Source organism: Bombina bombina, chromosome 1 (genome assembly GCF_027579735.1).
Source record: "Bombina bombina isolate aBomBom1 chromosome 1, aBomBom1.pri, whole genome shotgun sequence".
Classification (NCBI taxonomy): Eukaryota; Metazoa; Chordata; class Amphibia; order Anura; family Bombinatoridae; genus Bombina; species Bombina bombina.
The window spans coordinates 1487176008-1487202706 of NC_069499.1; the positions used below are offsets into that span (position 1 = coordinate 1487176008).

General features: G+C 39.2%; 1 protein-coding gene across 4 annotated transcripts in view; it reads left to right on the plus strand.

Moving 5' to 3' along the window:
• Positions 1-26699, plus strand: part of LOC128653763 (ABC-type organic anion transporter ABCA8) — a 752731-nt gene that overhangs the window by 562921 nt on the left and 163111 nt on the right. For all 4 annotated transcript variants that reach the window (XM_053707247.1, XM_053707265.1, XM_053707256.1 and 1 more), the window contains one exon: positions 9532-9603. In XM_053707247.1, coding sequence (XP_053563222.1) covers positions 9532-9603 — 72 coding nt within the window. The remainder of the gene's footprint in view (positions 1-9531; positions 9604-26699) is intronic.

Here is a 26699-nt window from a genome sequence, read left to right on the forward strand (position 1 = left end):
AATATCATTCCAGGCTAGCAGGAGGAGACAAAGAGCACCACAGCAAAGCTGTTAAGTCTCACTCCCCTACCCTTAATCCCCAGTCATTCTCTTTGCCTCTGTCAATGGAGGAGGTGAAGTTTGGTGTCTGAAGAAATGAATTCCTTTTTCGTGTACTTTTCCCTGCAAGCAAGGATTTGGGTTTAGCTGAGTCCATGTTAATCTCTTCAGTAGAATAGTGGTGGCTTTTAAGCAGTTAGGAAGTTGTGAAGTAGTCCTTGCTTTGTTTCCTAACACATTGCTGCCCATGGTACAGAAAGCCAGAGTTGGTTACTCTGCTCTTTCTTTTTCTACAGGTCTTTATAAGGAGTATGTGTCCTTTCACGCCTTGTTGTTTACCTGCTGGACAGCTAGACTGCAGGCAAGGGCTTTGTCTTCTAGGTCTTGGAGGCTTGCACTTCAGAAGAATATGTCATATGCAGTAGATGTGGACATTTTTAAAACCCTTTATACAGGATTTTTTTGGCAGTGGGCAAGTACATTATGTTTGTTGAGAATAGAGGTTAATCTTTGCTTTATTGGGACATTTTTCCACTTTGGGCTAATTTTGTTGAAATACTTTAGTATGTGTGTGGCGACTGCTTGCAAGGAGATTGTGTTTTTTCTGTTACTGGCTTATGTTTTATACAGGGATTTATGTATAAACTTAAAATTTGGCAGTTGGTTTTCTTTGCTTGCTTAGCTAGAACAGACTAACTGAAAACTGCTTGAGTTTGAAACCAGCTGCAGCTACTTGCATCTTATGTTGTAGGCGGAGGGAAACGCGCGCCTTTTACTTGCTGCGTAGTTTCCTCTCTCTGATCTCTCTGATGTCGGATATTTGTGGTGTGGCGTCATTCAGAGTCGACTACTAAACTATACATTTTAGAGACTTCTGGCAGCCAAATTGTGGTATTAAAAATTCTTAAAGTCAGAGTTTTTTAAAGAAAAAATATACAATTTGGGGAATTTTTTATTTAGTATTATGGACATGGACCAAGATTCTGTGTTTTTTGACAAATGCTTGTTATGCCAAGAGGAACAAATTGTTTTGCCTTTGCAATTCTGTGCTGTATGCTTAGCTAGAACACTTAAATTTAAAGATAAATTGTTGCCCTCTGAGTAGTGATGTCGCGAATAGTTCACCGGCGAATAGTTCCCGGCAAAGATAGCATGTTCACGTTCACCGTGGACGGTGAACATATGCGATGTTTGGTCCGCCCCCTATTCGTCATCATTGAGTAAACTTTGACCCTGTACCTCACAGTCAGAAGACACATTCCAGCCAATCAGCAGCAGACCCTCCCTCCCAGACCCTCCCACCTCCTGGACAGCATCCATTTTAGATTCATTCGGAAGCTGCATTCTTAGTGAGAGGAGGGACAGTGTAGCTGCTGCTGATTTAATAGGGAAATCGATAGCTAGGCTAGTGTATTCAGTGTCCACTACAGTCCTGAAGGACTCATCTGATCTCTGCTGTCCTTTTTAGGGCTAGAACATCAGTCTGCTTTTTTTTTTTTCCTGTGTAATCTAATTGCAGTTGCCTGCCTGCCAGCGTGTGTGTCAGGCTCACAGCGTATACTGTGCCCACTTGCCCAGTGCCACCACTCATATCTGGTGTAACAGTAGTGTACATTTAAATAAAACAACACTTTTTTGACTGTGAAATAATAGCAGACAGCTGCCAGTACCCAAGATGGCCGCCAATATGGCAGATGGGGAGGGTTAGAGAGCTGTTTTGGGGGGGATCAGGGATGTTGGGGGCTAAGGGGGGATGCCACACCACAGCATATGTAAATATGCTAAAAAAAAATTAAGTTTTTTTAAAAACCTTTTATTTTAGTACTGGCAGACTCTCTGCCAGTACTTAAGATGGCGGGGACAATTGTGGGGTGGGGGAGGGAAGGGAGCTGTTTGGGAGGAATCAGTTCTGATGTGTCAGGTGGGAGGCTGATCTCTACACTAAAGCTAAAATTAACCCTGCAAGCACCCTACAAACTACCTAATAAACCCCTTCACTACTAGCCATAATACACGTGTGATGCGCAGCAGCATTTAGCGGCCTTCTAATTACCTGAAAGCAACGCCAAAGTCATATATGTCTGCTATTTCTGAACAAAGGGGATCCAAGAGAAGAATTTACAACCATTTATGCCATAATTGCATAAGTTGTTTGTAAATAATTTCTGCGAGAAACCTAAAGTTTGTGAAAAAGTGAACAATTTTTTTTTATTTGATCGCATTTGGCGGTGTAATGGTGGCATGAAATATACCAAAATGGGCCTAGATCAATACTTTGGGTTGTCTACTACACTACGCTTAAGCTAAAATTAACTCTACAAGCTCCTTACATTCTCCCTAATTATCCCCTTCACTGCTGGGCATAAAACACGTGTGGTGCGCAGTGGCATTTAGCAGCCTTCTAATTACCAAAAAGCAACGCCAAAGCCATATAAGTCTGCTATTTCTGAACAAAGGGGATCCCAGAGAAGCATTTACAACCATTTATGCCATAATTGCATAAGTTGTTTGTAAATAATTTCTGTGAGAATCCAAAGGTTTGTGAAAAAGTGAAAAAAATTTTTTTATTTGATCGCATTTGGCGGTGAAATGGTGGCATGAAATATACCAAAATGGGCCTAGATCAATACTTTGGGTTGTCTACTACACTACACTTAAGCTAAAATTAACTCTATAAGCTTCCTACATGCTCCCTAATTAACCCCTTCACTGCTGGGCATAAAACACGCGTGGTGCGCAGTGGCATTTAGCAGCCTTCTAATTACCAAAAAGCAATGCCAAAGCCATATAAGTCTGCTATAATGGCATGTCTGGCACACAGTGTTGGGGCAAGGGTCCATTTGACCACTGATACCTGGTCAGCAAAGCATGGTCAGGGCAGGTATATCACCTACACTGCACATTGTGAAGCGGGCGTAACCCTTACACTACCTGATCGATACAACATCATACCTGATGTTTTAAAGCACGTTATTCCAAACAATTTAGGAATGTTAGGTGATTTATGCCCTTTATGGATTAAAACCAGACTCTGCTATGCTATCAACTATGTAATTTTCCATGGGAGTTTTGCCATGGATCCCCTCCGGCATGCCACAGTCCAGGTGTTAGTCCCCTTGAAACAACTTTTCCATCACTATTGTGGCCAGAAAGAGTCCCTGTGGGTTTTAAAATTCGCCTGCCTATTGAAGTCTATGGCGGTTCGCCCGGTGCGCCCGTTCGCAAACTTTTGTGGAAGTTCGCGTTCGCCGTTCACGAACCCAAATTTTTATGTTCGCGACATTACTACCTCTGAGCCCAATGTCTCTCAGGATGATGCTGTTCAGGCAATGCCACAGCTTTATCCACAAACTTCCCAAGCCTCTATGTCATCACATACAGTGCCCTGCATTTCCTCTCAGCCTCCTGGAGGAGTTTATTTGCCTGCAGATTTTTCTGCACAGGTATCTTCTGCGGTATCTGTGTCATTATCTGCTTTTCCTATGCTGGGAAAACGCAAGAGGAAAATTAGACATTCAGATAGTAAGGTTTTTGTTCCACCTACTGCTATGCAGGTTGCCCTCCCTCATAGGTTTGATGAGGAGGATACGTTGGTAGCCTCTGAGGGTGAAATCTCAGATTCTGAGAGTATTATTCCTTCATCTGATATTGAAGAAGTAAACTTCAGATTTAAGCTTGAACACCTTTTTGTACTGTTAAAGGAGGTATTGGCTACTTTGGACGACTCAGATACTTCTGTCGTTGTCAACCCTAAGAAGTCTAGTAAACTTAATAAATACTATGATGTTCCTTCCTCTGTGGAAGTTTTTCCTGTCCCTGACCGTGTGACGGAGATTATTTCACCAGAATGAGAAAAGCCAGGAATTTGTTTCTCCCTGTCTCACATATTTAAAAAGATGTTTCCTGTTGCTGACTCCATTAAAGGTTCTTGGCACACGGTGCCTAATGTAGAAGGGGCTATTTCTACTCTGGCTTAGACTACGATCCCTATAAAGCAGTGTTTCCTAACCACAGTCCTCAAGTACCCCCAACAGGCCTTGTTTTCATTATAGCTGAACCAGTGCACAGGTGAAGTAATCAGCTGATCAGTAACCAACCTGCTCTCATCCATCAGCTGATTTTTCACCTGTGCCCTAGTTCAGCTATAATGAAAACCAGGACTGTTGGGGGTACTTGAACACCGTGGTTAGGAAACACTGCTATAGAGGATAGCAGCTCCTTTAAGGATCCCATGGACAAAAAGCTGGAAGCTTATTTGAAGAAGATGTATGTTCCTCAAGGTCTTCAATGGCAACCTGCAGTTTGCATTTCCACAGTAAAAAGTGCGGGATCTTATTGGTGCAACGTCTTGTCTGGATCAATTTTTGTAGAGACTCAGTTGGAGGAGATACAAGATAGGATTAAGGCTCTCAAACTAGCCAATTCCTTTATTTCTGATGCTAAAGTGCAAGTTATTAGACTGGGAGCCAAGATGTCTGGCTACACTGTCCTAGCCCAAGGGCATTGTGGCTAAAATCTTGGTCAGCTGATGTTACCTCTAAGTCCAAATTTCTGGCGCTTCCTTACAAGGGGAAGACCTTGTTCAGATCTGGTCTGGCGGAAATCATTTCTGATATTACAGGTGGAAAAGGGTCTTTTCTACCGCAAGACTCAAAGGACGTCAAAGTAATTTTCATTCCTTTCGTAACTTCAAAGGTCAAAAGTCTTCCTCTCCCTCTTCCAAGAAGGAGCAGTCCAAGTCTTCTTGGAAGCCCAATAAGTCTTGGAATAAGGGGAGCAATCATAGAAACCCTCAGCTGAGTCTAAGTTAGCATGAAGGGTCGGCCCCCGGTCCGGGTTTGGATCAAGTGGGGGGGCAGACTTTCCCTGCTTTGTCAAGCATGGAGATGAGATGTCCCAGATCCTTGGGCTGTGGACATAGTATCTCAGGGTTACAAAATAGAATTGAAAACTTTCTCTACCAGGGGCAGATTCCACCTCTCAAGATTGTCTGCAGACCAGGTAAAAAGAGAGGCATTCTTGAACTGCGTTCAGGACCTTTTCTCCCTGGGAGTGATTGTTCCAGTTCCAGTAAGGGAACAGGGTCTAGGATTCTATTCAAATCAGTTTGTGGTTCCCAAAAAATAGGGAACTTTTCGACCCATTTTAGAACTAAAGTACCTCTACAAGTTTCTCAGGGTACCGTCCTTCAAAATTGAAACCATTCGTTCCATTCTTCCTTTGGTCCAAGAGGGTCAGTTCATAACGACCATAGACCTGAAGGACACGTATCATCATGTTCCCATCCACAGGGATCATCACAAATTCCTGAGATTCACCTTTCTAGACAAACACTTTCAGTTTGTGGCTCTTCCATTTGGCCTTGCCACAGCTCCCAGAATTTTCACAAAGGTTCTGGGGACTCTCTTAGCAGTGATCAGGTCTCAGGGAATTGCAGTGGCACATACCTGAATGACAAATTGGGTCAGGCGCCATCTTTTCCACAAGCAAATTCTTATACAGAGATCTTGTTGTCTTTTCTACATTCCCACGGTTGGAAAGTAAATCTGTAAAAGAGTTCCCTTGTTCCAACTACAAGGGTGGTTTTCTTAGGGACCATAATAGATTCCCTGTCTATTAAACATTTTCTGAGGGAGGTCAGAAAATCCAAAATTCTCTCCTCTTGCCTCTCTCTTCAGTCTACTGTTCAGTCATCAGTGGCTCAATGTATGGAGGTAATTGGGCTGATGGTCGCTTCCATGGACATCATACCCTTTGTTTGATTCCATTTGAGAGCTCTGCAATTATGCATGGTCAGACAATGGAATGGAGATAATTCGGATATGTCTCAGAGGATAGATCTAGACCAGTCGACATGAGACTCTCTCCCATAGTTGCTTTCTCAGGACCATCTTTCTCAGGGCACATGCTTCCGTAGAACTTCCTGGGTGATTATGACCATGGACGCCAGCCTGCTAGGCTGGGGAGCAGTCAGGGACTTGTTAAAGGTGCAGGGACTATGGACTCAGGAGGAGTCTGCTCTCCCCATAAACATCTTGGAGTTGAGAGCGATTTACAATGCTCTGATGGCTCGGCCTCAATTGTCCTTAGCCCGGTTTATCAGTTTTCAGTTGGACAACATCACTTCAGTGGTGTACATCAACCACCAGGGAGGAACTCGGATTTCCTCAGCCATGAAGGAGGTGGCACTGATTATTCAGTGGGCGGAAGCTCACAATTGTTGTCTATCTGCCATCCACATTCCTGGAGTGGACAATTGGGAAGTGGATTTCCTGAGCAGACAGACATTTCATCCCGGGGAGTGGGCTCTCCATCCGGAGGTGTTCTCCAGGTTAACCCTCAAATGGGGGTTGCCAGAGTTGGATCAGATGATCAAGGTCAAGAGATCCTCAGGCCACTCTGATAGATGCTCTGGTGGTTTCTTGGGATTTCGGTCTAGCATACCTTTTTCCTCCATTTGCTCGTATCAAACAAGAGAGAGCATTGGAAATTCTAATAGCTCCTGCATGGTCTTGCAGGATCTGGTATGCAGACCTTGTGAAGATGTCTTCTTGGTCACCTTGGAGGTTTCCTCCGAGGAAGGACATTCTAACTCAGGGTCCATTTCTCCATCCAAATCTCATCTCTCTGAAGCTGACCGTTTGGAGATTGAACCTTTAGTTCTGTCTAAGTGTGGATTTTCTGAGTCGGTCATTGAGACCATAATCCAGACTCGCAAGCCTGTTACTTAAAAAATTTACCATGAGGTATGGAATAAATACCTTTACTGGTGTGAATCTAAGGGCTACTCTTGGAGTAGGGTCAGAATTTCTAGAATTTTGTCTTTTCTCCAGGAAGGTCTGGAGAAAGGGTTGTCAGTCAGTTCCCTGAAAGGTCAGATTTCTGCATTATCTATTTTGTTACACAAGCGTCTGGCGGATGTGTCAGATGTTTAATCTTTTTGTCAGGCCCTGGTCAGAATCAGGCCTGTGTTTAAACCTGTTGCTCCTCCTTGGAGTCTTTATGTTGTTCTTAAAGTTTTGCAGCAGGCTCCGTTTGAGCCAATGCATTCCATAGATATTAAGTTGCTATCTTGGAAGGTTTTGTTTTTTATTGCTATCTCATCTGCTTGGAGAGTTTCGGAACTCTCTGCTTTGCAGTGTGATTCACCTTACCTTATCTTTCATGAGGATAAGGCTGTTCTTTGTACTAAATTGGGGTTTCTTCCTAAAGTGGGTCCCAATCCTTCTTCTCATAAAGAACGTCTGTTGCACATCTTGGATGTTGTGCATGCTCTAAAATTCTACCTACAGGCGACTAAGGATTTTCACAGTCTTCTGCCCTGTTTGTTTGTTTCTCAGGAAAGCGTAAGGGTCAGAAGGCTGCTTCTACTTCTCTTTCCCTCTGGTCTGAGAAGCATGATTCGTTTTGCTTATGAGATTGCTGGACAGCAGCCTCCTGAGAGAATTACAGCTCATTCCACTAGGGCTGCTTCCTCTTCTTGGGCTTTCAAAGATGAAGCTTCTGTGGAACAGCTTTGCAAGGCTGAAACTTGGTCCTCTCTGCATACTTTTTCCAAATTTTCCAAATTTGATACTTATGCCTCGGCTGAGGCCTCTTTTGGGAGAAAGGTTCTTCAAGCGGTGGTGCCTTCTGTTTAGGTATGTCTGTCTTGTTCTCCCTCTCTGTTTATTCTGTGTCCTCTAGCTTGAGTATTGGTTCCCACTAGTAATTGAATTATGTTGTGGACTCTCCATATTTTAGGAAAGAAAACATCATTTATGCTTACCTGATAAATTTCTTTGTTTCCAGATATGGAGAGTCCACGACCCCACCCTTTATTAAGATAGTTATTTTTGACTAAATCTCAGGCACCTCTACACTTTTGTATGATTCTTTTTCCATTTCCCTTTGATCGATTGACTGGAGATTATTGGTAGGGGAGTGACACTTAACAGCTTTGCTGTGATGCTCTTTGCCTCCTCCTGCTGGCCAGGAGTGATATTCCCACTAGTAATTGAATGACGTTGTGGACTCTCCATATCCGGAAAGAAAGACATTTGTCAGGTAAGCATACATTTTGTTTTTGAGTGTGTCAGGTAGCATGCGTATTACAAGTTGAAAGTAAAAAGTTTTGCACAACCGCTAACGCAGCGCACGCAAATAGCCGAAGTTAGAACATTGTGGCCACAATAACGTATTCTCCATAGATGTCGATGGAGCAAGAAAAGTGGAAAAAACCTAAAACACTACTTTCGCGCAAACCTTATTGCATTTTCTAAAGTGCGCTAACACGACAAGAAAATATGAATATTTTACATTCCAATGTTCTTCACATAGCAGAATATATATTTTTTCATATATATATATATATATATATATATATATATATATATATATATATATATATATATATATATATATATATATATATATATATATATATATATATATATACTGTATATATATATATATATATATATATTTATATATATATATATATATATATATACTGTATATATATATATATATTTTTAAAATATGTCTGTAAATACATAAATACAAAAGTACACACATTTATCTATCTATATGTATATATAAATATATATATATATATATATATATATATATATATATATATATATATAAAATGCATATTTAAACATGTATATGTGTAGCTATATAAAGCTCTTTGCAGTCCCTTTTTTTCTAACCCCTGAGACCTCATATCTTTGAGCCCTTATAACTTTTTTGCGTAATATTTTTTTATTTAATCATTTTTATCAGTGTTATTATGATTGTAACTTTAAAATGTACTTTTAAAGTATTTTTGTCCATTTTTTTGCGTATCAGTTAACCAGAGGTCTGAAGACGTGTTAACCCATGTAAATCGCGACTGCACTCACACGTTTGCATTTACTTTCAACTTGTAATATGCTCGCCATTTCCGACGTGCGCAAACTGCTGAGATAAACCCAATATTACAGCTTGCCAATCTTAATCTAGAATATATACAAACAAGTGGCGCTTACCAGCCTCCGGGGGTTGTGTGTTTGAGGGCAGCGTGTCTTCAGCGAATGCACCGGTCTCCTCGCTCGTAACTCTTCTTCCTACTTCCTGGGAGCCCAAACAATGCTGGTGCTTACGTCACAGCACCATGTTGCGATATTAAGAAAGAAAAACACTTCCAGGCATCACAAGGGATTAAGGATATACAAACTTGCAGGAGGTCTCAGATTGAGGTAAAAAGATAACTTTATTACGACAGCGTGTAAAATCAGCTCACAGCGGTACAAAGGGGAATTCAGTGAAGGCAAAAAACTGCAGACATGTTTTGTGTGGGTCTGCCACACTTGCTCACTGCTCACTGAGTGCCCGGAAGCGTTTTTCTTTCTGCAATCTTAATCAAGCCCTGTGTTGCTTATTTCAGTCCCAACAACAAAATGCATATGGATGTTATTTTCTTTTGTGCTGTTTTCTTACCCAATGACTGAATCAAATTTCTTTCAACAGATCCACATTCTTGTTTTTAACTTTGCAATCGACGAGAGTATCCTGTTTTCTACTACTTTGGTGTCATCACTTGTAAGTATAATCTTTTTGATCTTTTTTCTTAAAATTTTTTTCAATCCTTTCCAGTAACAAGCCATACAAATAGCTAAAGCATCAGGTTCTGGAAAAAAAAATACTTCCACTTATTGCTAGTATTTGTAACAAGTGTACCATCTTAAAATCAATTTAAAATTATTGCATTCTTATATTAATGACTATGATTATTACTTATTACTACACACTAAAATATTGTTTAATTTCTCAGAAATGTATTAAATATTATATTTTCTACTTATATAGTAAAATGTTAAAATGATTGATAGTTCCTACTCTCAAGCAAAGTGTTTGGTAGTGCAATGATAAATGCTGCAAGTCTCTCCCTCACACTCTCTCTCTCTGGCCCCAATGATCGAAAGTGCAACGAGACAACAAAATATTCTAATGGAGCCATCATTATGTCGAGCAAGCTTGTTGGAATATTCCAAGCTCCTGACATAGCCTGATGTTTACTATACAGCCGTTGGTCGGCGATGCTGACTTAAACACCCTGCATTACCAACTATATATTGGCTGTTTATAGTAAACGAGCCCTTGAATATTACTGCTTTCTTAATCAACACTAATCCTAAAAACCTTAAACCCAAGTACCCCACAATTGCAAACTAACACTATGCTAATAAAGATCTAAACTGCCACATACCCACAGCTATCTGACTATTAACCCCTATGCCACCACATACCCACTGCAAGTACTATCTATTAACCCCCTATTCCGCAACATACCCACCGCAAGTACTATCTATTAACCCCCTATGCCGCCACATACTCACCGCAAGTACTATCTATTAACCCCCTATGCCACCACATACCCACCGCAAGTACTATCTATTAACCCCTTTCCGCCATATACCCACCGCAAGTACTATCTATTAACTTCCTATGCTCCCACATACCCACCACAAGCACTATCTATTAACTGCCTATTCCACCACATACCCATTCAAGTATTATCTATTAACCCCTATGCCGCCAGATACCCACGGCTACTATCTATTAACCCGCTATGCCACCATAAGTCCTAACTATTAAGCCCCAATGCAGCCATAAACCCACAGCAAGTACTATCTATTATCCCCCTTTGCACCCATAAACCCACCGCAAGTTCTAACTATTAACCCCCTATGACACCATAATCCACAAATGCAAACTAATCTAAAACTCTTTGCATACAAAATAAAAAGCTTACAAAAACCCCCACCTACATTAAATTAACCCCACCCCCAAAACAACAAAATCTAACTTTAATAACCTAGCCTAAGAAATAAAATGAAAAATAACAAAGCCTATTTAAATAAATTTAAAAAAAAAAACACTCCAAAAAAACCCTAACTAACCCCAAAAGTGTTACTCACAAAATTCTTGCTATTGGCTGATTAAATTCAGCCAATAGGGATTGACTGATTTGAAATCAGCCAATCAGAATTAAGTGGGACCCCTATATATTGGGGTTCCACGCTTCCAGATTTTAAGTGTGGAGATCGCATGAAGAAGAGGGCTCCCCGAAGAGAGCCAAAGAAAAGAAGCTGCGGAGGTGGCGGAAGAGGCTGGATGACGATGGGCCCCGCGATTGAAGAAGCTGCGGAGCGGAGGCTGCAGAAGAGGTCACTGAAGTCTACCTCCGTCGCCACAAAGATGGACCCCTAGATCATGATGAAAATAGGCCCAAAGTCAGATCAAGGGGAGCCAGAGTCCCCATCAACTATGAGTAACACTTCTGGGGTTAGTTAGTTTTTTTGGGGGAGTGGATTTTTTATTTTTAAGAATAGGATTTGTTATTTTTAATTTTAGAGGGTTAGGCTTGGTTTTCAAAGTTAGATTTTGTTATTTTTGGGGGTGGAGTTACGTTAATGTAGATGGGGGGGTGAAAGTTTATTTTTTTATGCAAAACAGCTTTGATTACTTTAGGGCAATGCCCAATAAAAGACCCTTTTAAGGGCTTTTGTAATTTATTTTAGAGTTAGGGTTTAGGGTTTTTTTTATTTTGGGGGGCTATTTTATGGGGCATGTGGTTTATTGTTAGGCATAATTATATTTTATTTTGGATAAGGTATTTTTTGTAAAAGTTTTTTTATTTTTTGTAACAGCTTTTTTTAAAAATTGTTTTGTAATTTAGTGGGGTTAGTTCAGAGGGGGTAGTTTAGACAAGGGTTTAGGTTTTAGAGAAGTTCTAGTTTGAGTTGGGTTTAGGCTTTAATCTCCTAACCACCCCCCATACCTGTATGTGAGTTGATTGGGTGATTATTGTTAGCTAGTATTTTGTAGGCTTTTGTAGGTGGCGAATTAAGGCCATGTATTGATTATAGGGGTCTTAATTGACTTAACATTAAAAATGCTTTGACCGCCTCAAGGGAGCTACGTTTTTTTCTAAACTCAATCTGAGAGGAACTTACCATGTCGTTAGGATCAAAGAGAACCACGGATGCAAAACAGTATTTGACACCAGGAGCGTGTATTATAAATATCTTGTAATGCCTTTTGGCCTATGCAATGCCCCTGCTGTTTTCCAGGAATTTATTTATGATGTCCTATAAGATATGTTACAACAGTGTGTTGTGGTGTACTTAGACAACATCCTTATACACTCTCCCACACTTGAGGCTCATCGTTCTGATGTCACACGGGTACTTCAGAGACTACGTGAGAACTGCCTGTTTTGCAAAACTCAAGTAACCTTCCAAGGTTATGTAATTTCCATCGCAGGGTTCTCCATGGATCCTGACAAGTTATCTGCAGTTTTGCAGTAGCATCGCCCAGTTGGTCTTTGGTCTATTCAGCGTTTTTGGGCTTCACCAATTACTATAGAAAGTTTATTGAAAACTTTTCTTCCTTGGTCAAACTTATCAAAGACATGACTGTAAAGAGAATGATCCACTCCATTGGTCACCTACTGCAAAAAAGGCATTTGAGAGTCTTATGACTCCAGTTCTGGCTCATTCTAACCATGCTCTGCCTTTTGTTCTAGAGGTCGATGCATCTGAGACAGGAGTAGGCACCCTCTTGTCTCAATGTCTTACGCTTGAGGGCTCCTTGTATCAGTGTGGTTTCTTCTCTAAGAAATTGTCCCCAGTGCAATGCAATTATGAATTGGCGACAGGGAATTACTTGCCATAATTTTGGCACTTAAGGAATGGAGGCACCTTCTCGGTACTAGTGCTCAGACTTACTGACCACAAGAATTTGACATACCTATCCGAAGCTAAACGTTTGTCACCCCAACAGGCTAGATGGGTGCTAATTTTGTCTCAGTTTAATTATGTGGTCTCTTACGTGCCTGGTAGTAAGAATGTTAGGGCTGATGCCCTCTCTCGACAATTTTCACCTTTGTCCAAGGAGGAATCTGTACCCACTCCAGTTATACCTCCTTACCATATTTTGGCCACTATACATACTAATTTGACTTCTACCTTGTGGGAGGAGATTTTGGCTACACAAACCAATGCACCTTCTGAGAAACATAGTGGCAAGTGCTTTGTACCTGAGAATCTTCAAACCAAACTATTGCACACTTACCACTATCTTAAAGCTGCAGGTCACCCAGGCAAGAACAAAATGATTTGGTCTGTCACTCGACAAGTTTGGTGGCCAGGTTTTCATTCTGATGTGTGCATATGTTGCCTCCTGCTCAGTCTGTGCATAGAATAAGACTCCCGACTTATTCCTGTGGGTCTTCTCCAACCTATTTCTAATGATGAGCGTCCTTAGACACATCTTTCTATGGACTTTTCCAAAATGTCACATTGCATTCCCTTGAAGAAGCTGCCTACCGCTCAGGAGCTTGCTTTCAATTTTTGTCTGGGAGGTCTTCCATTTACATGGGTTACCCAAGGATATAATCTCAGACTGGGGTAGCCAGTTTGTCTCCAGATTTTGGTGCTCCTTTTGTTCACAAATGTGGATCCAGCTTTCCTTCTCCTTGGCATATCACCAATATGGAGGGGTTACGGTGCCCTTCCCGAAAGTGACGTCACATCTCTACTGCCGTCACCTCATTCGGCAGGTGTGTGTATGTTGCCATGGTTATGGGATGCCACTGGTTAGCGTGTGAGGCAGATCCTATGTGACAAATTAAAAACAAACATAAGTGGAGTATACAGCACCTATATCATAGATTTACCTATTAGCAGTAACTCATCATTATGTCTATCTTGATAGGGCGTATGGTATAGTAGTATTTTTATAGTCACTGTTATATATTGTTACCCAAATTCCAATTATTATATTGCTGAATCTATTAATTTTAATATAAAAACAGGGTTTATAATATTGCAGGGTTTATAATAAAGCAATGCCAGACCAGACATGTATTGAGTCCCCTGGGTATCAGTGTACCCAGTTTGTATATCCATCTGGATTCACTTTGGAGTAATGTTCTTGCTCTGTCACCACCTCTAGTTAGCATTGGGATGTGATCGATAACTGTGTACCGTAAGTCCTGCTTCCATGAAGTATCTTGCCACTGGCTGTTCTTACTCTTTCTTTTCTATTGCTGTTCTTATGGCCATTCTATGGTTCACCATACGAGTTCTCAAAGTATCCACCGTCTTACCCACATAGAATTCTCCCCATGGACAGTGGAGTAGGTATACTATTGGCCAGATTACGAGTTTTGCGTTATGAGCGGCTATTACAGGTTTGCAAAAACCCAGCTTTAGCAGGCAATATGGCAGCATTGAGCTCCATAACAAAAGTCCATATAAGGATATGTGTTTTTTCTTGTGCAGACTTCTGTATCTCTTATGCCTTTTCTGTCCTTGAAGATTTATGTACTTGAGCTTACGACCAAGCTCAGGGGAATGCGCACACCCACTTTATACTGGTGGGTAAACAGTACTCTCACGATGAATATAGTATAAAAAATTTATTTAAAATGTAATAAAAACGTCACAAATGCGATACACAACAACTTATACAGAGGTTAATGGAGCCTTATATCTTGATATTGCTCACAAAAGTCAGCTCCTACTGCAGGATGTCAGCGGATTCAGGCAGCAGAAACTTAACCGCTGCACTGATCCACCTAAACCCAAATGGGAGTGGCTCCTCCTACAAGTGTGTCCGCAAGTGTATAGACGCCCAGGAGAGTAGAGAAATCCAACGATCATTTCGCTTTGCAGCTTTTTCAAGGATATAAAGTGCGCATGTCCATAAGTCCTTATATACCTTATTTTTCTGTTGCCATTTTGGAAAAGGGCATAAGTATCTTCCGTTTGATCAGATGAGATTAATTTCTATTTGCAGTCATTTAAGGAAAACACAAGTGTGTACTTCTTAATTTGCTTTACATTTTGCCAGACAAAATACACTATATTTAATAGGAAATCACAAACCAAACCTTAGTAAATTGTGCCACCTCCTAAAATATATTCCAAATACGATATACCAGGTATGATGTACCTTTCTTGCATACTGTTTAACTGATTATACCCTTCATTCTTTGTGTCAGTGCTATGTTGATCAAATTAATTGCCATCATTTATATATCTTACTCATTATGTTTGTTCTAAATCTAATCCCGTATTACTTAATTTAGTTCTATATTTTTGCCCCAAATTACAAAAACCTTTTACACTCCAATATACAACTTTTGAAAAATAATAATATAGATTATGGCGTACTCTGATCATGGATATAGTGTAACATTAGATTTAAGATTACTACTGCAAAAAATGGTGCAATTCAAAATCTTTGTTTAAACCGTTAGGTATAAACGTATCCATAGTATGAATCCATTTCATTTCTAGGCGTCCTAACTGGTTCTGTATATCACCCCCTCTCCAATCTTGTTCAATTTTTCGTATCCCTAGAAATTCTAGATCGCCAACTTTCCTTTTATGTACCCTGTCAAAGTGTGCTGACAGTGTGTGGTTCTGATATCCCTTCTCAATATTATAGATATGTTCATTTAACCTAGTTCTAAGGAGCCTAGAGGTGCGACCTATATAGATAAGATTACATGAACAGCGCAATAGATAAATTACATTCTTGCTGTTACAAGTAATGAATTGATTTATCTCATATACTTTTTTGTAGTCCGCTGAAACTTATTGCATAATTTTGATGTTTTTTTCATTCACTGACATGCATTACAAAATGAACACTTTCTGAACCATATCTGAGGAGTGGGCAGCCAATTATTGGCAGATGTTACATTCTGTTTGTTCTTCATGTTGTTTGTATGTGATAGCTGTAGTCTTAAATTTGGAACCTTTTTAAACATAATGTTTGGACCTTCCCCAAGGAGTTCAGTTAATCCTGAATCTCTAGTGAGGATGCCCCAATGTCTGTGAATGATATTTCTTAGTTCATAACTTTGTGTGCTGTGCTGAAAAATTAGTCTATTTGCCAAATCCTTCTTTTTATCCTTATAATCTTGTGTATTTTTATTCTTATATTTTAAAAATTCAATTCTATCCATACTTTTAACTTCCTCTATTTTTTCCTCCAAAAAACTATCTGAGTAATTCTTTTCTAGGAATCGTTTTTTCAAGACTTGAGATTGGGTTTGGTAATCAGATATTTCCTTGCAGTTACGTCTTAACCTAACAAATTGTCCTTTGGGGACATTTTTTAACCAGTGGCGCTGATGGCAGCTATTAATTAAGATTTATGTAATTATTTACATCTATACTTTTGAAGTGATTCCTTGACTTAAGAGAATTATCCTTAATATATATTTCCAAGTCTAGAAATTCTATTTTTTCTTTGCTATATTTCCAAGTTAAGGATACTTGGAACTCATTATTCTTCAGATATTCCATAAACTCTACAAGTTGGACCTCACTACCTGACCATATCAGGAACAGGTCATCTATATAGCGGCGATAGGATACCAGATATTGCGCCCAGGGGGAATTGTATATATAATTATTTTCCCAATTAGCCATATACAGATTGGCATAACTGGGCGCAAATCTGGTGCCCATCGTCGTCCCGCTGGTTTGAAGGTATTATGTTTTATTGAAGTAAAAATAATTAGTTTCCAAAATAATCCTAATACCTTCCAGAATGAATTCTAATTATTTACTGTTCAGGGTTTTGTCTTCCTCCGAAATCTTTTTAACTGATGCAATCCCCAGATCTTTATTTATGATGGTGTACAGTGACGTAACGTCACTGGGGACTAGCCACCACTCTTTGTTCCATTCAATACCCTCTAGATGGTTCAATATACTTATGGTGTCTTTTAGATAAGATTTGGTACTTTTCACATAATTTTGTAACTGTTGGTCTATATAAGCTGAGAGGTTACTAGTTAAGGAATTTACACCCGACACGATTGGTCTCCCTGGGGGATTACATAAGTCCTTATGGATCTTGGGGAGTACATAAAAGGTTGGTGTTTTCGGAAATGGATTATAAATGTAACCATACTCTTTTTTGTTTAGAATATCATCTTTAAGTCCTTTATTAAGATAGCTTTCCAGTCTTTTGCCAGAAATTACACACACCAACATAATAGGGGTAATTACAACAAATCAGAGCAATATAGGAGAGATGATAATGATTGGCAACAACCTAGGAATCCATTCAGGAAACAAAAAGCACAACATCATAATGAGATTAACACCTACAATAGATTTGAGGGACTAAATAGATGTGATTCAGGTGACGAGGAGGTTTTTTTAGAAACCGGAAAGAGAAGGTATACACGTACAGATTCCGACCTATTCAACAAGAGAAGAAGGAATATGGACAGAATAGATTATTAAAAAGATAACCATGTAACATCAGGAAAAAAAGTATCAATGCAAAGGGCAACACTAACACTGTACAGAAAGGGATTTTTAATTTGTCAAGTGTCACTTTATCTGAAGCACAAACATCAGTTTTGGAAAGGGGATTGAATTTTGCCCCAAGTTACAGAATCAATAAATTTGATACATACATAGGGATACAGAAATTTATACGCAACCTGTGTATTAAAACATTTTTTGCAAATAGTCCTATTATCAGAAATAATTCTCTAGAGCCAAACCTGTATAGACATGTAGAATTAAGCAAAAAATCTACATTTAATCCAACCCAATATAAATCGGCCCCTATGGAGACTTTTCTGGAATTGGTACATAGAGACATAAAAAATCTGAAAATGGATTATAGATCAAATCTGACTAGAGTAGAACAAATTGCACAGGATAAATTAAAAAATGATGATAGAATCATCATTAAGCCCGCGAATAAGGGCGGAGGAACAGTGGTAATGGATAAAAATAAATATGATGAAGAATGCCTTAGACAATTAAATAACACTGACACCTATAAAAAATTAAATTCCAATCCCATTTTTGTTTTTAAAAAAAGACTGGAAAGCTATCTTAATAAAGGACTTAAAGATTATATTCTAAACAAAAAAGAGTATGGTTACATTTATAATCCATTTCCGAAAACACCAACCTTTTATGTACTCCCCAAGATCCATAAGGACTTATGTAATCCCCCAGGGAGACCAATCGTGTCGGGTGTAAATTCCTTAACTAGTAGCCTCTCAGCTTATATAGACCAACAGTTACAAAATTATGTGAAAAGTACCAAATCTTATCTAAAAGACACCATAAGTATATTGAACCATCTAGAGGGTATTGAATGGAACAAAGAGTGGTGGCTAGTCACCAGTGATGTTACGTCACTGTACACCATCATAAATAAAGATCTGGGGATTGCATCAGTTAAAAAGATTTTGGAGGAAGACAAAACCCTGAACAGTAAACAATTAGAATTCATTCTGGAAGGTATTAGGATTATTTTGGAAACTAATTATTTTTACTTCAATAAAACATACTACCTTCAGACCAGCGGGACGGCGATGGGCACCAGATTTGCGCCCAGTTATGCCAATCTGTATATGGCTAATTGGGAAAATAATTATATATACAATTCCCCCTGGGCGCAATATCTGGTGTCCTATCGCCGCTATATAGATGACCTGTTCCTGATATGGTCAGGTAGTGATGTCCAACTTGTAGAGTTTATGGAATATCTGAAGAATAATGAGTTCCAAGTATCCTTAACTTGGAAATATAGCAAAGAAAAAATAGAATTTCTAGACTTGGAAATATATATTAAGGATAATTCTCTTAAGTCAAGGAATCACTTCAAAAGTATAGATGTAAATAATTACATAAATCTTAATTAATAGCTGCCATCAGCGCCACTGGTTAAAAAATGTCCCCAAAGGACAATTTGTTAGGTTAAGACGTAACTGCAAGGAAATATCTGATTACCAAACCCAATCTCAAGTCTTGAAAAAACGATTCCTAGAAAAGAATTACTCAGATAGTTTTTTGGAGGAAAAAATAGAGGAAGTTAAAAGTATGGATAGAATTGAATTATTAAAATATAAGAATAAAAACACACAAGATTATAAGGATAAAAAGAAGGATTTGGCAAATAGACTAATTTTTCAGCACAGCACACAAAGTTATGAACTAAGAAATATCATTCACAGACATTGGGGCATCCTCACTAGAGATTCAGGATTAACTGAACTCCTTGGGGAAGGTACAAACATTATGTTTAAAAAGGTTCCAAATTTAAGACTACAGCTATCACATACAAACATTTTTATTTTGAAAAAAAAATACTGTTATTATTAGGAGGTTAGTTCAATAAAATTTGAATTGTACTCTTAATAGTTGATAACATGAGAATTAATAATAATAAGGTCTACTAATCACAATGAGGGGGGCGCTAGTGTGAAGACAGATATACTAATATGTACAACAAACAATAAATCCTACCTATTATATTAATAAAGTAATATGAAATACTGTACATACAAAAAATAAAAAATGTATAATATACACTAAACAGAATTTTCCTAAAGGAAAAAAAGTGTAAAAAATAAAAATAAAAATAATATATATATATTAACACTTCAAAAATGTAAAAGTGAGTCCTCTTTAGATCCAAAGGAACAAATAATCGCTGCCTCCTCCTTGCCGACTGGTCCGAGTTAACTATGAAGAATAAGGAAGAACAGAGGGGCGCCTCATGTGTAGTATCATCGAGTATATGTGGATACAATATACAAAATGCCAAGTGGGTACTCACGTATTCCTTGAGCACACCAATGTGCTGGTAGGTGCAGGCTGTAGATTTTAATAGGTGTAACAGCATGTGCAGATCACTTAGAGTACAATTATGTTAACTTTAGCAGAATGCCAAATGGGTACTCACATTTAGGCCAAGCATACCAATGTGCTGGTAGGAGCAGGCTGGCAGATTGGGGGAAGGTGTGTCAGCTCACCCCATATAAAGGACTCCAAATAAGCTGTATTCAAGAGCATAAAGGTTTGAATGGTTGGGCTCCCATATATTGGTCAAGGTCGCAGGTAGGCAAGGTATATCCACTCAAAAAAGTTTTTTCATAAAAAATATATAGTATTTATTAAAAACAGAATTAAAAACAATAATACGAAAAAGTGGAATGGGGGTATTCCAATATCCACCTAAAACTGCGACGCGTTTTTCGTCTTAACACACCGTTTTCTCAGGCATATCTGCCTAAGGAAACGGCGTGTTGAGCCGAGAAATGGGTTGCATAAAACTCATAACTAATGTGTTACAAAGTACACTAACACCCATTAACTACCTATTAACCCCTAAACGGATGCCCTCCCACATCGCAAACACTATATTACATTTATTAACCCCTAATCTGCCGCTCCCTACATCGCTGCCACTAAAAAAAAAATATTAACCCCTATTCCGCTGCTCCCCGACATTGTAACCACTATAATAAATGTATTAACCCCTAAACCACCACCCTCCCGCATTGCAAACACTATTTAAATATTATTAACCCCTTATCTGCCATCCGCCCACACCGCCACTATATTAAACCTATTAACCCCTAAACCGAAAGCCTCCCCACAACGATATAAACTAATTTAAACTAGTAACCCCTAAACCTAACGACCCCCTGACTTAAAATTACAATTTCCCTAACTTAGATTAAATTAAAAGTTACCTGTCAAATTAAATAAAAAAATTAAACTAACAATTAACCTATTATAATTATTAAACTAACATTAAACTAACTACCAATTAAATAAAACTAAACTACCAATAAAAAAATCCCAACACTACTCAAAAAATTACAAAAAGTATCTAATTACAAAAAACCCCCCACTAAATTATAAAAAATAACAAACAAATAATCAAAAATAAAAAAGAATTACACCTAATCTAATAGCAATATCAACATAAGAAAGCCCCCCCAAAATAAAAAAACCTAGCCTAACTACCAATGGCCCTAACTCCCGATGATCCACTTACAGTTGTTGAAGTCCCGCTTGAAGGATCTTCATCCAGCTGGCAAAGTCATCATCCATACAGCAAGAAGTCTTCATCCAGGCGGCCTCTTCTATCTTCATCCAGCTGGCAAAGTCCTCATCCAGGCAGCAAGAAGTCTTCATCCAGACGGCCTCTTCAATCTTCATCTAGCCGGCGGGGAGCGGGCCCATCCTGAAGACATCCAGCGCAGAGCATCCTCTTCATACGGTCACCGCCGTACCCTGAATCTTCAATGCAAGGGACGCGATTCAAGATGGCGTCCCTTGCATTCCTATTGGCTGAAAAAATTAAATTTTATTCTAAATTTGGCTTTATATTTTTGGGTGGTTTTTTTATGGGTATTAGAATAGGAATATTTTTTATTATTTTTGATAATTTGTTGGTTGTTTTGTGTAATGTATATTTTTAGGGGGGGGGTTTAGCAAAAGAGCGGTTTATCTAAGGGGTATGCTCTACAAAAGGGCCCTTGGTAGTTTGGGTGGTGGGGGTTTGTATAGTGTTAGGGGGTGTTTCTATTTTTTTTTGGAGCAAAAGAGAAGTTTATCTCAGGGCAATGCCCTTTTAAGGGCCCCCCAAAAGGCCCTTTTAAGCCCCCCCACCACCAAAAGGTCCTTTTAAAGGGCCTTGGTAGATTATTCTAGATTAGCCTTTTTTATTTTGGGTTGTTTTTTTTAAGGGTATTAGAATAGGAATAATCTTAATTTTTTTTGGATAATTTCATTTTGTTTTTTGATTTTAGTGTTTTTTATTTTTTTTTGCAATGTTAGGTTTTAGTGTAAGGTAGCTTAGGTTTTATTTCACAGGTAAGTTTGTATTTATTTGAACTAGGTAGTTATTAAATAGTTAATAACTATTTACTAATTAGTCTACCTAGTTAAAATAAATACAAACTTACCTGCGAAATAAAAATAAAACCTAAGCTAGCTACAATGTAACTATTAGCTATTTTGTAGCTAGCTTACGGCTAGATTTAGAGTTTTGTCGGTAACGACCCGCGTAGCTAACGCTCGGCTAGATTTAGAGTTTTGTCGGTAACGACCCGCGTAGATAACGCTGGCTTTTTTCTGGCCGCACCTCTAAAATAACTCTGGTATTGAGAGTCCACAGAATGGCTGCGTTAGGCTCCAAAAAGGGAGCGTACAGGCATATTTAACGCTACTGCAACTCTCGATACCAGAGTTGCTTACGGACGCGGCCAGCCTCAAAAACGTGCTCGTGCACGATTCCCCCATAGGAAACAATGGGGCTGTTTGAGATGTAAAAAAACCTAACACCTGCAAAAAAGCCGCGTTCAGCTCCTAACGCAGCCCCATTGTTTGCTATGGGGAAACTCTTCCTACGTCTGCACCTAACACCCTAACATGTACCCCGAGTCTAAACCCCTAACCTTACACTTATTAACCTCTAATCTGCCACCCCCGCTATCGCTGACCCCTGCATATTATTATTAACCCCTAATCTGCCGCTCCGTAAACCGCCGCTACTTACATTATCCCTATGTACCCCTAATCTGCTGTCCCTAACACCGCCGACCCCTATATTATATTTATTAACCCCTAATCTGCCGCCCACAACGTCGCCCCCACCTGCCTACACTTATTAACCCCTAATCTGCCGATCGGGCCGCACCGCTATTATAATAAAGTTATTAACCCCTAATCCGCCTCACTAACCCTATAATAAATAGTATTAACCCCTAATCTGCCCTCCCTAACATCGCCGACACCTAACTTCAAGTATTAACCCTTAATCTGCCGACCGGAGCTCACCGCTAATCTAATACAATTTTTAACCCCTAAAGCTAATTCTAACCCTAACCCTAACACCCCCCTAAATTAAATATAATTTAAATCTAACGAAATAAATTAACTCTTATTAAATAACGTATTCCTATTTAAAGCTAAATACTTACCTGTAAAATAAACACTAATAAAGCTACAATATAAATTATAATTATATTGTAGCTATTTTAGGATTAATATTTATTTTACAGGCAACTTTGTAATTATTTTAACCAGGTACAATACCTATTAAATAGTTAAGAACTATTTAATAGTTACCTAGTTAAAATAATAACAAAATCAACTGTAAAATAAATCCTAACCTAAGTTACAATTAAACCTAACACTACACTATCAATAAATTAATTAAATAAAATACCTACAATTACCTACAATTAAACCTAACACTACACTATCAATAAATGAATTAAATATAATATCTACAAATAAATACAATTAAATAAACTAACTAAAGTACAAAAAATAAAAAAGAACTAAGTTACAAAAAATAAAAAAATATCTACAAACATTAGAAAAATATTACAACAATTTTAAACTAATTACACCTACTCTAAGCCCCCTAATAAAATAACAAAGCCCCCCAAAATAAAAAAATGCCCTACCCTATTCTAAATTACAAAAGTTCAAAGCTCTTTTACCTTACCAGCCCTGAACAGGGCCCTTTGCGGGGCATGCCCCAAGAAATTCAGCTCTTTTGCCTGTAAAAAAAAACATACAATACCCCCCCCAACATTACAACCCACCACCCACATACCCCTAATCTAACCCAAACCCCCCTTACATAAACCTAACACTAAGCCCCTGAAGATCTCCCTACCTTGAGTTGTCTTCACCCAGCCGAGCCAAATTCTTCATCCAAGCGGAGCAAGAAGAGGTCCTCCATCCGGTAGAAGTCTTCATCCAAGCGGGGCAGAAGAGGTCTTCCATCAGATTGAAGTCTTTTTCCAAGCGGCATCTTCTATCGTCATCCATCCGGAGCGGAGCGGCAGCATCCTGAAGACCTCCGACGCGGAACATCCATCCTGGCCAACGACTGAACGACGAATGACGGTTCCTTTAAATGACGTCATCCAAGATGGCGTCCATCAAATTCCGATTGGCTGATAGGATTCTATCAGCCAATCGGAATTAAGGAAGGAAAATTCTGATTGGCTGATGGAGTCAGCCAATCAGAATCAAGTTCAATCCGATTGGCTGATCCAATCAGCCAATCAGATTGAGCTCGCATTCTATTGGCTGATCGGAACAGCCAATAGAATGCGAGCTCAATCTGATTGGCTGATTGGATCAGCCAATCGGATTGAACTTGATTCTGATTGGCTGATTCCATCAGCCAATCAGAATATTCCTACCTTAATTCCGATTGGCTGATAGAATCCTATCAGCCAATCGGAATTCGAGGGACGCCATCTTGGATGACGTCATTTAAAGGAACCGTCATTCGTCGGCCAGGATGGATGTTCCGCGTCGGAGGTCTTCAGGATGCTGCCGCTCCACTCTGGATGGATGACGATAGAAGATGCCGCTTGGATGAAGACTTCAATCGGATGGAAGACCTCTTATGCCCCGCTTGGATGAAGACTTCTACCGGATGGAGGACCTCTTCTTGCTCCACTTGGATGAAGAATTTGGCTCGGCTGGGTGAAGACGACTCAAGGTAGGGAGATCTTCAGGGGCTTAGTGTTAGGTTTATTTAAGGGGGGTTTGGGTTAGATTAGGGGTATGTGGGTGGTGGGTTGTAATGTTGGGGGGGGGGGTATTGTATGTTTTTTTTTACAGGCAAAAGAGCTGAATTTCTTGGGGCATGCCCCGCAAAGGGCCCTGTTCAGGGCTGGTAAGGTAAAAGAGCTTTGAACTTTAGTAATTTAGAATAGGGTAGGGCATTTTTTTATTTTGGGGGGCTTTGTTATTTTATTAGGGGGCTTAGAGTAGGTGTAATTAGTTTAAAATTGTTGTAATATATTTCTAATGTTTGTAAATATTTTTTTATTTTTTGTTGCTTAGTTCTTTTTTATTTTTTGTACTTTAGTTAGTTTATTTCATTGTATTTATTTGTAGGAATTGTATTTAATTTATTTATTGATAGTGTAGTGTTAGGTTTAATTGTAGATAATTATAGGTATTTTATTTAATTTATTTATTGATAGTGTAGTGTTAGGTTTAATTGTAACTTAGGTTAGGATTTATTTTACAGGTAATTTTGTAATTATTTTAACTGGGTAGCTATTAAATAGTTCTTAACTATTTAATAGCTATTGTACCTGGTTAAAATAAATACAAAGTTACCTGTAAAATAAATATTAATCCTAAAATAGCTATAATATAAATATAATTTATATTGTAGCTATATTAGGATTTATTTTACAGGTAAGTATTTAGCTTTAAATAGGAATAAGTTATTTAATAAGAGTTAATTTATTTTGTTAGATTAAAATTATATTTAATTTAGGGGGGTGATGCTCCGGTCGGCAGATTAGGGGTTAATGTTTGAAGTTAGGTGTCGGCGATGTTAGGGAGGGCAGATTAGGGGTTAATACTATTTATTATAGGGTTAGTGAGGCGGATTAGGGGTTAATAACTTTATTATAGTAGCGGTGCGGTCCGCTCGGCAGATTAGGGGTTAATAAGTGTAGGCAGGTGGAGGCGACGTTTAGGGGGGCAGATTAGGGGTTAATAAATATAATATAGGGGTCGGCGGTGTTAGGGGCAGCAGATTAGAGGTACATAAGGATAACGTAGGTGGCGGTGATTTGCGGTCGGCAGATTAGGGGTCAATTATTGTAGGTAGCTGGCTGCGACGTTGTGGGGGGCAGGTTAGGGGTTAATAAATATAATAGAGTGGCGGCGATGTGGGGGGACCTCGGTTTAGGGGTACATAGGTAGTTTATGGGTGTTAGTGTACTTTGGAGTACAGTAGTTAAGAGCTTTATGAACCGGCGTTAGCCCAAAAAGCTCTTAACTCCTGACTTCTTTCTGCGGCTGGAGTTTGGTCGTTAGATTTCTAACGCTCACTTCAGCCACGACTCTAAATACCGGAGTTAGAAAGATCCCATTGAAAAGATAGGATACGCAATTGACGTAAGGGGATCTGCGGTATGGAAAAGTCCGGGCTGAAAAGTGAGCGTTAGACCCTTTTTTGAATGACTCCAAATACCGGCGGTAGCCTAAAACCAGCGTTAGGAGCCTCTAACGCTGGTTTTCACGGCTACCGCCAAACTCTAAATCTAGGCCGCTGGCTTTTTTCTGGCCGCACCTCTAAAATAACTCTGGTATTGAGAGTCCACAGAATGGCTGCGTTAGGCTCCAAAAAGGGAGCGTACAGGCATATTTAACACTACTGCAACTCTCGATACCAGAGTTGCTTACGGACGCGGCCAGCCTCAAAAACGTGCTCATGCACGATTCCCCCATAGAAAACAATGGGGCTGTTTGACCTGAAATAAAACCTAACACCTGCAAAAAAGCCGCGTTCAGCTCCTAACGCAGCCCCATTGTTTTCTATGGGGAAACACTTCCTACGTCTGCACCTAACACCCTAACATGTACCCCGAGTCTAAACACCCCTAACCTTACACTTATTAACCCCTAATCTGCCGCCCCCGCTATCGCTGACCCCTGCATATTATTATTAACCCCTAATCTGCCGCTCCGTAAACCGCCGCTACTTACATTATCCCTATGTACCCCTAATCTGCTGCCCTAACATCGCCGACCCCTATATTATATTTATTAACCCCTAATCTGCCGCCCCCAACGTCGCCTCCACCTGCCTACACTTATTAACCCCTAATCTGCCGAGCGGAGCTCACCGCTATTCTAATAAATGCATTAACCCCTAAAGCTAATTCTAACCCTAACACCCCCCTAAATTAAATATAATTTTATTCTAACGAAATAAATTAACTCTTATTAAATAACTTATTCCTATTTAAAGCTAAATACTTACCTGTAAAATAAACCCTAATATAGCTA